General features: G+C 31.5%; 1 protein-coding gene across 2 annotated transcripts in view; it reads left to right on the forward strand.

The window, feature by feature from the left end:
• LOC121409989 (cytoplasmic dynein 2 intermediate chain 1-like) overlaps window positions 1-16,664 on the forward strand; it is a 37,117-nt gene extending 20,453 nt beyond the window's left edge. The window contains exons 14-28 of one of the 2 annotated variants that reach the window (XM_041601787.1): window positions 397-473; window positions 2,878-2,907; window positions 4,803-4,882; window positions 5,198-5,273; window positions 5,610-5,823; window positions 6,808-6,872; window positions 7,133-7,184; window positions 8,073-8,139; window positions 10,242-10,329; window positions 11,105-11,171; window positions 11,803-11,861; window positions 12,196-12,241; window positions 12,620-12,797; window positions 13,122-13,194; window positions 13,912-16,664. In XM_041601787.1, coding sequence (XP_041457721.1) covers window positions 397-473; window positions 2,878-2,907; window positions 4,803-4,882; window positions 5,198-5,273; window positions 5,610-5,823; window positions 6,808-6,872; window positions 7,133-7,184; window positions 8,073-8,139; window positions 10,242-10,329; window positions 11,105-11,171; window positions 11,803-11,861; window positions 12,196-12,241; window positions 12,620-12,797; window positions 13,122-13,194; window positions 13,912-14,025 — 1,286 coding nt within the window. In that variant the 3' untranslated portion in view covers window positions 14,026-16,664. The remainder of the gene's footprint in view (window positions 1-396; window positions 474-2,877; window positions 2,908-4,802; window positions 4,883-5,197; window positions 5,274-5,609; window positions 5,824-6,807; window positions 6,873-7,132; window positions 7,185-8,072; window positions 8,140-10,241; window positions 10,330-11,104; window positions 11,172-11,802; window positions 11,862-12,195; window positions 12,242-12,619; window positions 12,798-13,121; window positions 13,195-13,911) is intronic. The other variant, XM_041601788.1, reaches the window with a different exon arrangement.
• Window positions 16,665-17,374: the final 710 nt, after the last annotated feature.

A 17,374-nucleotide genomic window follows, 5' to 3' on the forward strand; every position in this document is an offset into this window, starting at 1 on the left:
AGCTTTCATGAGTCAAAAGATGAAATAATCCATTCAATGAGGCACAGCTGAGTTGAATGGATCATTCATTTCATTTTTCACCGAATATTTTTCACTAATATTTTGATATGTGAAGGTATCAAAGGATTTTCTATATTTATTCAATATTGACATTTTATTGTTTGATTTTATAGAAAAATAAAACAAATAATTCACTTTAAAACAAAATTTGTGTTCATATTCATCGTGAGTAAGTAAATGCCCCTTATCGTCAATTAAGTCATTAATCTAATGCCCTTTTCATACCACGATTTAAAAAATACAGACTTATTACCTATTTGAATACAATTGTTTATCCACAAAGGGTAAGTAAGCCAACTATCTTAAACTCTTAGCCATCTTTATCTTTTCTTGCAGGGCGTTCTATCGTCAGAGTAGTAATTCACCCAGTTCAAACAAACTTAATCATCACCATGCATTCTATGCCTAAAACAGTAAGTTATTCATTCAAATATTTCTTTGGTTGAATGAGTTCTGGTATATTGGATGAATTTTATCATTCATCATTTTCTTGTGAGAAAACAATATCAAGAAAAGAATTGATAATGAAATGAAAATGTATATTGTATTTATAAGCACTTCCCCTCTCCCAGTAAAATACAATTATGTACCAATTTTTATTATGTATGTTTGTAGTCCTATCTGAAAGGAAGTATCAGGACTTCCACTTGTAAATTATCTTATATGTAATTTAAATGACTGAGTAATATGTTCATTATTCAAATGAACTTTTCCTGATTAAAAAGTTCTTAGATTGTTTATATATTATGCGCTATGACAACTCAACTGTATATTTATATTAGTAATCAAAAGAAATCCTGCTTTATAGGTATTAATGTCAAGCCACTTTTTATCACCAGGAAGCTGTTTCATAAATTTTATTTTTAAAACTTTCATTTATGGAAGATTTATGAACAAGAATATGATGTGGCAATATGTTAGCCTTACTATTTAACATTCAACTTATAAATTTGATATGATTACATTTGAAGTTTGGAAAATAAAAAACTGCTTTATTCGGAAATACAATTTTACAGGATGTATATCAAAGATTTACATATTTCAAATTTGAGTGGTTGAAAAACCCATTTCTATGTTTCAATATTTTAGTTTTTTCTTAAGTTATTTGTAAAGTAACTCAGTATTTTACAAAATGCATTTTGAAATAGCCTTCAAATCTATTGACACTTTTTTTTGCAATTGTTGTTTTGTTAATGAAATGTTTGAATGATGTTCTAATTCCAGTCAACTGATTGTGTGAGCAACTTTTGTATTAATAATTGCACTTTTAATCTGCCCCCCCCAAAAAAAAAATTTTTTGGTGCAAATAACAAACAATAAAAATAGACATAGACTTTGCTGAAAAATATACTTCCAATAGGACAAAGTTGCTTTCTAATCGTTTTTGTTCTCATGACTGCATTGCAGAAGTAGAACATACATGTAGTTGCTCCTTTCTTATCACGGTATTGGCACCGTTGTCATCATCAAAATTTTAACCTAAAAAGTTTTTGGGATGTTATCATAACTTTGAAAGTAAAAAACCTATTTCAATTCAATTCAAATTTTCATGAAACTTGGACATATTGGTAATTATATTTGAGGTTTGGCGTGTTGTCGTATCAACATGAAGACCTTAAAACAAAGGTTGAGATTTTAGATTATGAAGTTAATTTGAGTCTCTTTTCTATGAAATTTTGTCATGATAATTTCAGTTTGTTTAAAGTCAATTAAGTCAATTTTTTATTAAAAAAAAGGCTTTTGAGATGTTTATCAGAGATTTAAGAAATCACATGAAATCAACAGAAATGTTACCATGTTCAGTCAATAAAGTCAAAGTATTACAAACAGAATTGAAATTGTATAGATTATTTTTCTTATTCTATGAAGCTTGTAAACAAGGAATATCATGTATTAATGATTATATGAGTAAACTTTTAGGTCATTGAATTCAAGATCAAAGGTAGTTTCCTGTCTAAGACGAAGATGAAAATCCCCCCCCCCCCCAAAAAAAAGGAAGAAAGAAGATCTCAAAAGAATCACTTATGCTATTTCACTGTCGGCATTGCTGACAGCAATGCTGTTGCTGTCATTGCATTTCACTGTCAGCATGAGCATTGCTGTAGTAATGAATTACATTGTGCAGGGGTAAATGCTTATTTTTTTCATATATAATTCTGTAGATTTCATTACTTTCAGAATTGGTTCAAATTTTGATTTAATTTTCAGTTTTTAATTTATATTTTTCTTGTGTTTTCCCTCTGAACTTTTCATTTACTCATCTTTAATGATTATTTTTGTCTATTTACCCTTTAAACATATTTTGGGGATATATATAAATTTTGTTTTCTTCTCTTCTTTTGGTCTGGATTATCTGCATGCTTATATTTTTCTTTTGTGTAATATTTTCTTGAAAATCACCCTTGTCTTTACATACAATTATGTAATCAAACTGATTATACTAACAATGAACTATCCTTTCACTCTATATCACTGCTACTGCTGCTGCTTCTAATACTACTTCTACTACTATTACTACTACTACTACTGCTGCTGCTACTACTGCTGCTACTACTACTACTACTACTACTACTACTACTACTACTATAACTACTATTTCTACTACTACTACTACTACTATTCTTCTACTGCTACTACTTTTTCAATTCATATGTATTTTATGTAACTAATATATTTTACTGTATTATTATTATAATACTCTCACTCCCTTTTGTTTGTAATGTGATTAATGCCCCACTCTACCACTTCTACCACTCACTCCATATCAACTGTTAAACACCATTCCACCACTCACAATGTGTGTGCTGTGTTGCACAGGATTTAATGAACATTGATGACAAAGATTTGGTGAGTGTCAGTTACCCTTTCTTTGAAATATAAACAAAATGCTTAATGTACTAATTCTAACAATAAATGTACATAAAGTATTAACTTGTCAACATAGGATTGATTTCAGCCGAGTTGAAGCTACAGCTCATTCCAGTTTGATAGGACCTCACGCATGTTTAGATCATAATTTAACTTTGATTGTCATGTGTGAGACAATTGTAGAATTGACATTATATGAATTATTCTGCCCCAATTTAAATATAAAAGCGAGGCAAATAGGGTCTTTGATAAAGTTCTTTATGAAATTGAAAGGACTAATTTATGTAAGTGATTCACCTGTGGGAGAAACTTTTATCCAGCTTTATTCAGCCTTGACTGCATCCTTGATGTGCTTGTGTCAAACTAATGAGATTACCCTTTGCCCTAAAACTATATGATTAGCTATGTGAATGGAACAGGTCATGTCAATTGTTCCACATGTAGCTGAAATCAAAATTGACTGATAAATGTTGGAAGCAGTTTAGAAATACAAGGAAGTTTTCTTGAAATATTGATCGTTGTACATGTATGAGCTTGTACATGTATATTCATATCCAATGCAGATTATTCAACACCGTCTTTAGTCAGTTTTTCGAACCTTTTTCAGTTTGCTTCTAAAATTGGAGATGAGCTGTAAGAAAGAAATAACAGTATGGGTTGTCTGGTTTCTAATTTAAACTGTCCTGTGTTGCTGTAAAGGTGTTGGTGGGAAAATTGGAATCATTTCACCAAAGGATATACAATGTGCTTTGTAAACTAAAAAAAAAAGAAATGATTAGAAAATTATGATGTTAGGATTTGAAGATTCAAAATTATTTTTGGGCGATTAGTTTTAAATTCAGACTGCACATTTTGCAAGGAATTAGAGGTGAACACTTCATTTGTCTTCATATTTCTTATCAATACTTTGTCTACATCAACATTCTATTTGATATAAGGCATGGATCATGATGCACTACTGTACATTCATTGTAGCAATGTCACAGAATGTGTGTTGATAATAAATGTAGATAGAATATGCATGTTATCTTCATTTGCATGGGATAGTAGAAACTAATATAGTATTACATTCCTCCTTTGGGGTATATAATATCAATATATATGTTTTGAAAATTATATAATTGCATTATTTTTTATTATTACCATGACTTGAGTGACCATGGTTATATATTGACTAACATATATATATATTTCTTTTTCAAGGGAGATGGTGTATATAACACCGTACCTTAATATCTTGTTATATATGATATATTGAACAGGGTATTGTCATACTATATAATTCAATTATGAAAAAAAAAGGTATGAGATTACAGTCATGAAAAATGATATTTACCTTGTCATTCAATGATGAAGATGCATTTTCCAGTATTAAAACAAAATTGTTTATCCCAGATTCTTTGAAATATAACTTCATCTACATTTAGCTTTATTTTTCAGTTATTTCGTTAAAAATTTTGATAGATTACATGTATTATTAGCAGAATTTCCATGAATATTTGCTAGAAATTGGAAGTAATGTTAGGACTTGTCTGGGAACCAAATAAAAGGTTTATTTGTATCAGTATTACTTGTGATTTATTGATGATTCTAGACCTCAATTGTATAAATTTGTTATTTCCTCTTCAAAGTTGAACAATCTATTATATATTTGTCCATCTTCTTTAAAGAAGGAGAATAAAAATGTAAAATCTGATAAAGTAAAAAGTTTTAATGTTCAAATTTATTTTATTGGGATGGACATCAAAGGAACTTTACAGCAAGTCAGTCAACTTACTTCCTGTCAGTAAAGAAGGGATGAGATATATACTCCATGCGAGCTCATGATTATATTTCTACTGAAATGCAATTGTTTATTTTCTTAATATTTGTAGAAAGTGCTAGAGAAAGCAGGCTTAACTAATAGAGGGCTATTGTGTGTTTGGAATATTAATGAGCCTTCAAGACCACAAAAGTAAGTAATCATCAAATAACTCTTTATATGTTTGTATCATATTCATTATACTGTTCTATTTGACATTTATATTTTTTTTAAAATCTTGGATGAATATACCGGTATCTCCATATGGTACAACATCAAATCTCCATTATTGGCCAATCACCATTCATTGCTCACATTTGATATTTATACATAAAAAATGTTCTATAGTATCTCTCTGTTTTATCATCATCAGTAAAATATTAAACTCTGGCTTAAAGCTTATAAAAAGTATAGCTGTGAATAAAGTATGATAATCCTGACAATTTTTTTTATATTACTTACCACTAGGATCCTGGTGTTGAAGTCTGTTCCTACAACATGTACCTTTAGTCCATCCAAGGCAACAATGGCTTTCTGTGGAACAGTAAGTCCTTCTATCCTCATTTTGGTTTCATTTATGTGATGTATCTTGCCATGATAGATGGCTCTATTTGTGGTAGTCCCAATATCAATCATCATATCTACTTACAGTAACATTAATAGATCATAGGCATATCCATTTGTTTCAATCTTTACATGTTTCAAGTAAAATCTTCAAAGTTAAAGAACAGTATTGTGAACTGCACTTCTGTTTAAATTTAACAATGGTTTAATTGAGCGAAATTGAAGCATATTAGTATTGTAATGAAATGGATTGTTTCTGTTGATTACCTATTCCAGAAGTGCTTAATATTGGATTTTAAAAATGATTCCCCCCTAGGTTGATGGTTCAGTGTGTGTATGGGATCTTAGAGAACCTCCCAGTATGCATCAGAAGTGTGAGTTTGGTTGGGGTCATATAATGGTTAGAGTACCAACCTATAGTACAGAGGCTGGTTGTCCTGAGGAGAGTCATCATAGTAGAGTGGCTGCTATGCAACCTATTATCAGCTCAGATGATGCACAGAAAGCAACAACCAAGTCAAACTTAAATGGTAAGCAGAATGATAGGAATATAGGTTCAGCAGCTATTCAGCTTAGTTACATATACTTTCAGGATCTTTGACATATTTTATTGTATTGCAAAGTATGCTTGTATAACTATTAATATACAATAAATTTGTTAATGTAGAATAAACAGAAATCATCCCTTAATGGATATACATGCTAAATAAATGAATTAGTGATAAAAATTATTCTCTCTATGTACATCACAACAATGTTTTGTTTCTACATGCACCGGTAGCTACATGTATTATATTGAATTCAGAGAAAATAACTAAAATGATTATTCATTTCAGATATCTGTATGTGTGATCTACTACAGGTTTATCATTATTTATCATACCATAAGAGAGAATTGAAAGTAATTCATACAAGATTAGCAATCATATAGAATCTCACATTGTCTATTTTACCATTGTACTGAGGTTAGTGGTCATTGTTCCATGACCATGGATTGTTCGCAATAGTTCTATTGTTCTATGTTGTGTCCTGGTTAGAGTACAATACCAGTATCATCATCTACCTATTTCAAAGAACCCAGAAAGATGTGAAGTACTTCATATATTGCTCTATGTGATGACTCATTTGTTACAATAGAGAACAATAGATTGAGTGGTGAGTTGTAATCAATAGACCAAATGAGTTGTATACTGCCTCATGGGTAAGGTGATTCTAATGATGTGCAGAGTTCATATTTGTTTCTTCTGATAGTTTTGATTATCAGTACAAGAATATATTTTTATCATACAACATAGGCCATCACCAGCTTTGCCCTGTCTTAGTATGTGATTACATCATTTATGAAGTTTGAAATTTGATTGGTTTGTAAACATCACAATTCATTTGAGAGTAATTTGAGACTTTGCTGTGAATTTATCATCTTTTCATCTTCAGGCTATTGCTAAAACTGGGTGAAAGAGGAGGCTATGATTGTTGTAAAAATTGAAGAAGTATATGATTTTATTATCTTCCAGATGACTCAGTGGGATTTTCCTTTCAGTTGGCAACAGTGGATGAGAAAGGCACCATCAGTTTCTGGGTATGTTCAGATATTTTTGCTACTTATCATATGCCTTTAAAACATGAATTATTTTTCTGCAGCATCCGTAAGATTATTTGTGTAGAACATTTAATATATACATTGGAGAAGAAATTACACAATTTAATTATGTAAACCATTAATTAGCTGCACTTGGAAGTAGTTGTTAACAGCAATGTAGGTCATTCACTTGACTCACATTCTTCTTCATCTTGGATCATTAATCAATGTTTATTAAATTTTCATATTTTTAATTGTAGGTTGTCATAGAGATTGACAAGCCTGATGATGCGGGTTCAGAGTCTGATCTTGGTAAGTATACTTAAATGTATCATATAATCAACAACAAAAAATCCAATTATATAATTGATTGCGTGAGATTTAACTCAGGAGTGCATTCAAGCTAGGTAGTACGAAAGTAACACTACCAGGGGAGTGTTTCATGAAAGGACTTGTCGGATGTTTTATCCGACAAGTCCTGTTTTATCTGACAGTTACTATGGCAAGAGTGATTCTCAGCCAATCATTATCAAGGAAAGTTGTCAGATCTGACAGCTTGTCGGATGAAAATGTTGATGAAATGCTCCCCAGGTGGGTGTTTCATAAAGCTGTTCGTAAGATACGAACGACTTTACGCATGACTGGAACATGTTCTTAGGTCATAACTCAATTACACAGTGATATCACATAGCACAAGAAAGGATCACCAGTCGTGCGTAAAGTCATTCGTATCTTAAGAACAGCTTTATGAAACACCCACCAGGTGTACCCTATGTAACACAATGGTATGGCTAAATTGTACATATTCTATCCGGCTACACTGTATTTCCTAAATTGCAATTGACCACAAGGTAACATTTCCTTCTTTGTGATTCATGTACAATATACCTTAGAGCTTTTTGTTTATTTGAATATGTGTTGTAGCATATAGGCTGTAATATTAAGAATATTATTTACCAATGTCCCACACAAACAATATACAATTGGGTGACTATTACACTGCAACCTGTAAATTGGTCCCGTATTGCCAGCTTGGCTGTGATATTGATCATCCAGCAATATTGAATTTTATATAAAAATTTCAAGAGGTGAGTTCTTAGATATATAGGATAGGGGTTCTGTGATATATTTACATAGCAATTTTCAGTTCTGACATTATTTATGCTTTAAATATTCTTGATATATGCTCTATTTTGAAAGGCTTGGTACCAGGGGGTAAAGTCAAACTCATCAAAAGTTCATCTATACAACTGCAGATTCCAACAAGGTAGGTCTTTCTCCATTCAGTTGAATTAAACCTACATTATGTGTTAGGAGTAATTTTCAAAGTGCTTTGTACATTGCAGAAGCTATCTTTCATGTTGTCTGTAGTTAAGGGCTGTAAAGTCTGAAAAGAAGGTCTGGGGTGGTATTCTGAAAACGTTCTTATCTTTTTTCTTATCTCATTGAGATAAGAAGACACTAAAATCGTTGCAAATCGGTATTCTGAAAATCTTCTTAACGCGTTCTTATCTCTGTAAGGACTGCCCCTTCTTATCTTCAACATGCCCATTTTTAGGATACTACCAATCAAAATAGGCCTTATATTATCAGTTTAACCAATAGAAGCATTTCTCATGTCAAGAGAGTGTCATGGGTACTGCGCGTACACTATTTCTGGCGCATTGCGCGAAAAATAGGCATTTTATACGCAATGACTGATTATTATTTCGAGACGTGCACAAAAGAAAGAAACAAAGGAAGAGAAAAAGAAGGAATAAAAAATGTAAAAGATGAAGGAAGAGAGAAAAAAGGAAAATGAAACAAAGAAGAGAGAGAGAAAGAAAGAAAAGGATAAGTGAGAAAAGAGTAATTAAGAGTAATTAAAGCAAAAATAAAGACTCAGAAAGAAAGAAATCAAAAGAAAGGTTAATTCAAATAAAGACAGAAAAATAACGAAAAGGGAAAGTAAGAAGGCAGGCAAAATAAAGAATGAATCAGAAAACAGAAAAAGAAAAGAAGAAAAATTAATGGAGAGAATAAAGAAAAAAAGATTCGAAGAAAGTAATAGAAGAATGACGGAGAGAGGAAAGAAAGTAAAGAAAGAGAGTAAATAAAGGACGAACGAAAAAAGAATGAGCTAAAATTAATTTTTAAAAAAGAAGAAAGAATGACGCAAAAGTGACAGAAAGCAGAAGAAAATTAAATTGAACGAACGAAAAAATGATACAAAAGTACCCCAAAATACAAAGAAAAAAATAATGAAAGAAAGATATTAAAGAAAAATAAGGAAACAAAAAGATTTAAAAATTAGGGGAAGGAAGAAAGAAAGAAAAAGGAAAAAATAAAATGAATGAAGAAAACAAATAAAAAGACTAAATAATGAATGAAAGAAAGAAAATAAAGGAAGAAAAAAAATTGCAAAAATAGAGTGAAGATAGAAAGAAAATGGGAGAAAAAGAAAGAAGCAGAAAAGGGGGAAAGCAAAAATAAAGACTAAAAAAAAAACAAAAGGGAAAATAAAAAAGGAAGAACAAATGAAACAAAGCAAAATAAAACCAAGGAAGAGATAAAAAAAATCAAAGGAATAAACAAAATATATAAATGAAAAATGAAAGAAATGAAGATAGACAGGCAGACAAAAAGGAAGAAAAAGTGAAAATGAATAAAGAAAGAAAGAAGAAAGGATAGAAAGAGGGTGAAAAACAAAAGGGTGGGTGAAAAAAGGTGGAAAGAATGATCGTTATTACCAGTGGCCATCTATTTTGAGCAAGGAAAAACGCAACCATCGTGAGATGTGATAACCCTTTATATATCTTAAATGTTATCATAAATATCATGAAAGATAACAGATAAGAACGTTTTCAGAATACCACTTATCTTTATTTTGTTCTTATCTTTTTAGCGCGCTTTTGTATTATGTGCGCATGTAATAAATTTACGCGCTCAGCATAGGATGGAAAGCAAGATAAGAAAAAGATAAGAACAAAAAATAAGAAAAAGATAAGAACGTTTTCAGAATACCAATTTGAGAACGTGACGTAGATAAGAACAAAATTAAGATAAGAACGTTTTCAGAATACCGCCCCAGGATCTATTACTTCAGTTGACTTTGCAAAGTTTAGTAAATTTGGTTTTATTATGAACATATCAGTATTTCAAGATGTTATTGTTATCAGTAAAGCAGAGTTCCTTGATTATGAATGCTTATCATTCTTACAGTTTGAAATTGAATTTTATCATAAATTCATATTTAAAAGAATTAGCAACTGAGTTGATTCTTAAAATAATAGTTTTGGTGTCTTACTGCCATCAGAAAATAAAGCATGCCTCTTGACCTGCACATGCATACAAATTTTGTATTTCAATTGATATGTTCTTTTACTACAGGGAACTTGGACCTACCTATCAGCTGAAAGTGACTGATATGCAGCTTCTGCCCTCCAATCCGAATCATTTCTTTGTTGCAACAGATGCAGTAAGTATACAAACCAAACAGCTCCTTCAACTTCTCAGTCTGCTCTACATGTGTTTGTTTTCTTTTGGTCTCATGTATGTATACAATCTAAATGTTCAAGGATAGAGCTGCTTGATGTGGGGTAATAACCAGTATATGTTTATAATTCACAGCTAGAGTAAATTTCATCATAGCATACCGGTATGAATATAAATATTAAAAGACTGGAAGTCCAATGTGCAAATTTTGTGATATAAAACTTGTGTACATGAAGTTATGTGTGTTATTTCATGTGGAATATATTGATGAATGATTTGGGGATTTGTTTTGAATAGAATAGCTACAGGGTTTATGAAAGGGCTGTCATACTGACAGGAAGTATCACCATTGTTGATACAAACAATACATGAATACACCAAAGAATGGGGGATTCTCTTGGAAGGTCCATATGAAAAGTTGTAGAATGAAAAGCAAACTCTTAACACTGATTGAATAGACTGTGACAGAGAAAGTGTTTTTATGATGCTGACTGCTGTATGGTGCAGACATTGAGAGATGATTACTGAACTTGAGCCAGGCATTTGTCAAAACCTTGCGTTGGTTGAGTTAGCTGTTTTACTCAGGAAAGGGTTTAATATTGTAACTCAGATAAACGTATTCATGTATTTTCATTTATAGGAGTGAAATTTAATGACAATATCTAATCTAATACTTTGTGCTTATATTCCATGAATTAGGAATAGATGACATACATGCGGTAGAATAAAAAAAAATTGTTTGATGTTTTTATTTGCAGGGGTTCATCTCACATGGGGCACGGAATACAGAGAGGGTTTCCCCCAAGTACTTTTTGACCAATGATGGTGAGGGTTAGATCTGTGTTTTTTTTTAATGATACTGTATGAAACCAAAGTCAGTTTATCTGTCAAACTAAAAAAAAAAAAAAAAAAAGAGACAGATTTCATCAGTGATAAGGTCTATGGTCTCATAAGCTTAAATACTAAAGGGATGGTTTTAGATTGATAGCATTGATAATTATGTGCAGTCAATTTAAAAAAATCAGTTGTCTGATCAGTTGCTAAACTTTGTGTTACGATCCCAGGAAGTTGTATTTGTATTAGTAGATCTTGTGTTTTTGTGATATTTGTCACACACAAAAAACCCAAATCCAATCCATCTGCAACAAGTTATCATGTGGTTGATTTACATATATGCAGAGCAACAAGTAAATAAAGAATACACTGCCTTCATTTCGCATGGCATGGAACATATTATGTTTGCCCCAGTGGCAACCTCTAATTTCCTATATGAAAACAAGTTTTTTTAGAAACAATTATGATACATACCAGTATACAATTTTTTTGTCTAAAAATTAAATACCACCTGCAAAAGGCATATTGCAGTTGCTCATTTGGAAAAATATTTTGATTATGATTTCTTGAAGATTTGTGTTTATAATATTTTGAAGTCATTTTTGTTGACCTGTCTTTCTAGGTGTTCCAGTTGGAGTCAAATGCATAGACTTCTCGCCATTTAATCTCCCATGCTTCTTGGTAAGTTAAGTTACTAAATTAGTTTCCATATTTAGACTGCTTACTAATAGTTTTGAACTTCTTTGAGTTTTTTGCATGGGCATAAATCTATGATGTCATACTTTTCCAGGGGGGGGGGTGAAACAATAGTTAATTTCCCCTCCGAACAATACGTTCACTGCTTGAATTTATTCCATTGGTTTTATAGGTTTTATTCAATCAAATTCAGTTCAAGTCACTTTACAATTTGCTATCAAAGTCACTTCTTTCCACAAATTGAAAATATACTACTAATATAAATATATATTACACTTCAAATTATACTTCTCATTTCCTTTTATGTTTTCCACCATAGGCTGCCAGTGGAGATGGGAGTATAAAACTCTTCAGTACCGAAAGAGGTGAGCGTATTTGAGAATTCGGCAATAACATGATTTTCACCCTTATATACATGTATATTTTTTATGGTTACAACTATTTTTGGGGAACTGAATAATTAAACATTGCATGATTTTAAACATGATAGTCCATAAATTGTGAAAAATGTGAAACATCTATCAAAAGGATTGTTACGTAAATAATATTGGCAATTTCATTGTACTTCTATTTATTTTAGGGGTAAAATCGAATATTTATTCTAACTTTGAAATTGTGTAATCATTGATTTTATTTCAAACTCAAAAATTCAAAAATAAAAGGTAAACAAGCAGTAATTTATTGAAATTTCCTTTAGAAATAGGATCAATGCATTGTATGCTCTAATTTTTTTCTTTATCAAGGTACTCCTCTTGTGAGTTGGCCTAATTCCACACAAGGAATGTCCATAGTAGCAATATCATGGTCCAGATCCAGACCATCTGTATTCTTTGTGATGGACATTGCATCCAAGGTCTATGTTTGGGAACTACTAGAGAATGACTCTGGACCGGTCAAAACAGAGCAGTTTACGCGTGGAAGGTAAGTTCATGATTGTCATGAAGTGAGTTTATAGTTCATACATTAATATGATTTTGATTCTAATGAATACATACATATTAGTGGGTAGGGCATATTCAATTATTGATGGGGCATGGGATATTTCTCAAAATGCAATTAGTGGCTATCTTATAATGATATATATAAAACCGGAAATGGTAGATGGTGTACACTTGCACAGGACTTGCATCCACATAAATAATTCCTATTTTCTCACTTTAAGAAAAAAAATGTGATTAATTTTGTCTGAATTACTTTTTATTATTGATAAGTTTCTAATCATTTTCATAATGTTTGAATATTCAGGTTATCAGCTCTTGCTCTAGCCAATGATCATGCAGCTACAGGATGGGGTGTAGCAGGTAGAAAACCAGAAATGGTGAGTAACTCATGTAACAAACATCATTCATCACATATATGGGGTGTGTCAATAAATAGGAGATCCAAGTATGATTGATTTGAAGAAAAGAAATGAATTATGAAACTTATTTTACTAAATAGACTGACTTACCAACCATTCTAAAGATATTAGGTGTGTAAGATTATACATCACTGAACAACATTGTTCAAAGAAGGTGGTGCAAAATAGTAGGTGGTTTACTTCTACTGTACATTGAATAGGTAGATTGTGGGAGTGTGAACAATGAAATTTTGTGTTTGCTTTATCAACATATAAGTGGAAAACATCTTTTTCTGAATTTGTAATAATCGTAGATTTTGCAGTATAAAGGGTGATATGAAAATTTGCATAATGTATTGTTACTGTTACAGAGAATTGTATTATGTTGAAGCAAGGGCAAACCATAATGTTTTTGTTAACCTGACAAAACATACATGTAATATATATATATACACACAGTTCATATTCCTAATATATATTCACATGATATGTGAATGGAATTATTGATATTGGGGTATTTCTTAGAGGGATATGCATTATATTGCAATGTTTGTTGAAAATGAAAAATTGAAAAGATACATGGTCTCAAGCAATTAGCCAATGGGAACTAAGTAATCAAGAGGTTTATAATCGCTTTAATATTCCATCTATTGTCATGGTTGATGTATTCATTTGTTTTTTTATTCTCCTAACCAGATTATCACTGATAATATGGGTTCTTTGGATGTACATGTTCTCAACTCACGATTCTCATCTGCTATTGGAAGTGAGTTAGATGCCTTTAGTGATCTTCTTCAGCAGCTAATATGAAGAAGATATTAATAATGGTTGCTGCTAGAAATACAATGAAACCATTTCCTTCGATTTTAAGTAAGGGCTACATGATATATCTAATTTAGGTATCTGATTATCATCATTTGCGATATCATGATTACTGTTCCCTATGAATAATTATAAAGGTATATTTATGTGTCAATTCTTCTTGAATGAACATATGAAAAAAGAGCCGATTGGGGTCTACAATTTTCTAACCTTTTACTTTGGACCCTGTTAAGTTGGATAAGAGTGATGATGATCTTGGTTTAATGCCATTTTCTAAGTGATTTTCAGCAGTTTGAAAACTCTCCTATTATACAACATGAAAGGTGATGTAGCTTGTACTCAGGATCACCAAATCCATGTAATGCCAGCTTTTATCCCTATTTCAATTAATTTATATTCCTTAGTTGGTCATATTTTGAAATTTCATTCAATGAAGCGATTCATTCTCATTAGGCTGTGCTTTTGCAGCAAGTGTACACCCATGAAAATGGTATTTTCTATGTGAAAAACATATCTCATTCCCGAAAGTTTAGTATTCTGCAGTGGAGCTGATATTATAATCATATCTTGAATTTCTTGCTCTCATTTTCATCCTATTTGTAACATACCATTACTTTAGCTCCCTCATAACACTAATCTGTTATCAAATAGTATGAGTTATGAATTTGTTGAAATGGGGAAGAAAAAGTATATGAAAAGTTAAAATATGCAAAGTGTGATATGAGCAAGAACCAAAATGTACTTGGATTGTTACAATAGGTGGATGAAAGGCAACTGTTTTGCAAAAGAAAAAGAAGTATGTTACAAGATAAAAATATTTTGTAGGCACCTCTCTTTTACAAGGACATTTTTTTATCTTTGTGAATGAAGAAAGGGAAAATGATTTATTATAAAAAAATAATAATCTGGTTGATTATAAGGTACTTAAGACATACAGTGAAGTATATTGTTGGTGGATTGTTTAAAACTGTGTATCTCAAAATTTATTTTAAAAAAAGCACAGCTCAGAAAAAGCTCTGTAGTAGAATTTTGACACAGGTATCATTGCCACTCTGACCAGAACTAATTTTCTTTGTTTATTTTGAGATGATTTAACAGCCTACCAATGACACTTAATAGAGATTATTACTACCCTGGTCATCGGTTTCAATTAGTATTTCAGATGTACAATACATTTTCTACTATCTGTGATTCTGTTTTCTTCTGAAAACAGAATAACCATAGAAATGTTATCTTGACTGATTAAATCTAGCATGTTGTTTATCAAGCAAAATACTAGTGCAATTAACATGCCAAGTGTTGAAACATGTGTGTATATACATGTATGTATATTAGTATAACTAATGCACCTTGATTCTTTTGTCCAAAGAATGTACATATTTGTAGAAGTTTGTGTCTATTTTTCAGGAGTCCAGTCTCTGCTCCTGTATTGTGTGAAATACAGGAATTCAAAATTAAAATCCAAGCTCACTCAAAGTTTGCTATCAACTTTGTAACAAATAATTCTTGATATATTTTGTGTAAAATCTGTACATTTGTGTCAATAATGAAGAGAATTTACAAAGTTTAAATATATCATTGTAAATAGAATATACCTTTTAAATATGTGTGGAAAAAACTTAGGAAAAGAAGAAATGGAGAATCTTTTAGACTTTAAACTCAGTTATACATAGATTGGTAATAAATCTTGTAGTGTTATGTTGTGGGTGAAAAGAAAAGGAATTGCTATATTCTTAATCATATTGGGAGAAATCATCATACTTGCGTGTAATACAGTATAAATCATTCACACAAGGACATTACTGCAAGACTCTACGTCCCTGGAAAGACAAGTTATGCAGGCTCTTAACATCTGTCTTTGTAAGACTGGCACTCTTCAGCTCTCAAACTTTGAGTAGTAATTGTATTTCTGTGAGTTTACCATGTGCAAACTTTCATTTGTGTGTTTATGAATTGGGATCCAATCTAATTTATGGTATTGATTGGATTCCCTTTTTTGTTGGCTTATTTTGTAATAATTTTGTATTATATAATAAGGGTCTTAGATAAATTTTCTCATATCAACTGTAATATTTAGGAAGACTGCATCCATGAGAAAAGCCTTGAATGTTACACCTTTAGGCAACTAGTCCAATGTCTGTGCTAGGCCTTTAGCAGGAATCTCACTCTAAGAGTGCTATGTGTCTTTTCATTCTTGCATTCCTGCATTCACCAATATTTGGTCTATCATGGAATATGAAGATTAGTAATGAAAAGCTATGGGATTCCTGCAGGAAAGATGTAACTTTGACTTTTTACAAGGTACCCTTACATCAGTAAAATTACTCAAACATTGAATGGGGGAATTTCAGGATTAAATCATTTTATATAGCCTTTTGATAGGAAATAACTTAATCTGTATGATAGATGTTTAAAAGGCCTTTATTTAGGAAAATAAAAACATTAATGAGAGAGGGCACTTAAACTGATAAATGTAAAAAAAAATCACCTTTCCATTAAAAATCAATCAATGAACATTGATCTTATGATCATTGTAGTATTGTAAGATTAGAACAATAGAATTGTATTGAATATAATTCACATTATTGAACATTTAACCCTATCTAGGCCGGGGTATTTTGGGAGTTGATATGGCCGGGGGGGGGGGGCCTCCCAGGCCCCCCCCCAAGATCTCGGCTGTCAACCGCGCGATCACGCCAAAAATTGGCACACGGGTTGCCTTGGACATAATCTACACGATTGTATAGTAATTTATTTCATGCGAATTGCCATTACGTGGTTATGCTAATTTATGCGTAATTAGTATGCGAAATCATACTTTTTCCTCCAACACCCTAAATAAAGCTCCAAATGTACTAATTTTTGGTGTAGAAACTCTTTGTGGTGTTCTCAGCAAGTGTACATGAAAAAAATTGCGATATCAAATAACTTATCTATTTTATTGTATTTTGCAATTTCTTATGTATTTCTTTGTTTTTTTTACCTTTCGTTTTTCATTGTTTTTTCAATGAAATTTATTGTGGACTCTTCTGTGATCACAAAAAGCATAAAATAAATCCATGTAGACCAGCAAAACTAAAAATAATCATACATTTATGAATTTTGGTTCAAAATACAATTTGCATTGACTTTGTACACGTAATCACGTTTTTGATCAATTTTCGGTCTGACATGCATTTACATAAAGTTGCGTAATTTCGGAACCACTTACCCGGGTGACGCAAAGTTGGTCTCAAAAGTTGCGCAAGACTTGAAAGTAAAAAGTCAGCGAGCGACGCGGTCAAAAAATTTCGCACGGCGAAAATATTGCGCAATTCGTTGAGGGAGGCCTAGATAG

The sequence above is a fragment of the Lytechinus variegatus genome, chromosome 3, assembly GCF_018143015.1.
Source record: "Lytechinus variegatus isolate NC3 chromosome 3, Lvar_3.0, whole genome shotgun sequence".
Taxonomy (NCBI): domain Eukaryota; kingdom Metazoa; phylum Echinodermata; class Echinoidea; order Temnopleuroida; family Toxopneustidae; genus Lytechinus; species Lytechinus variegatus.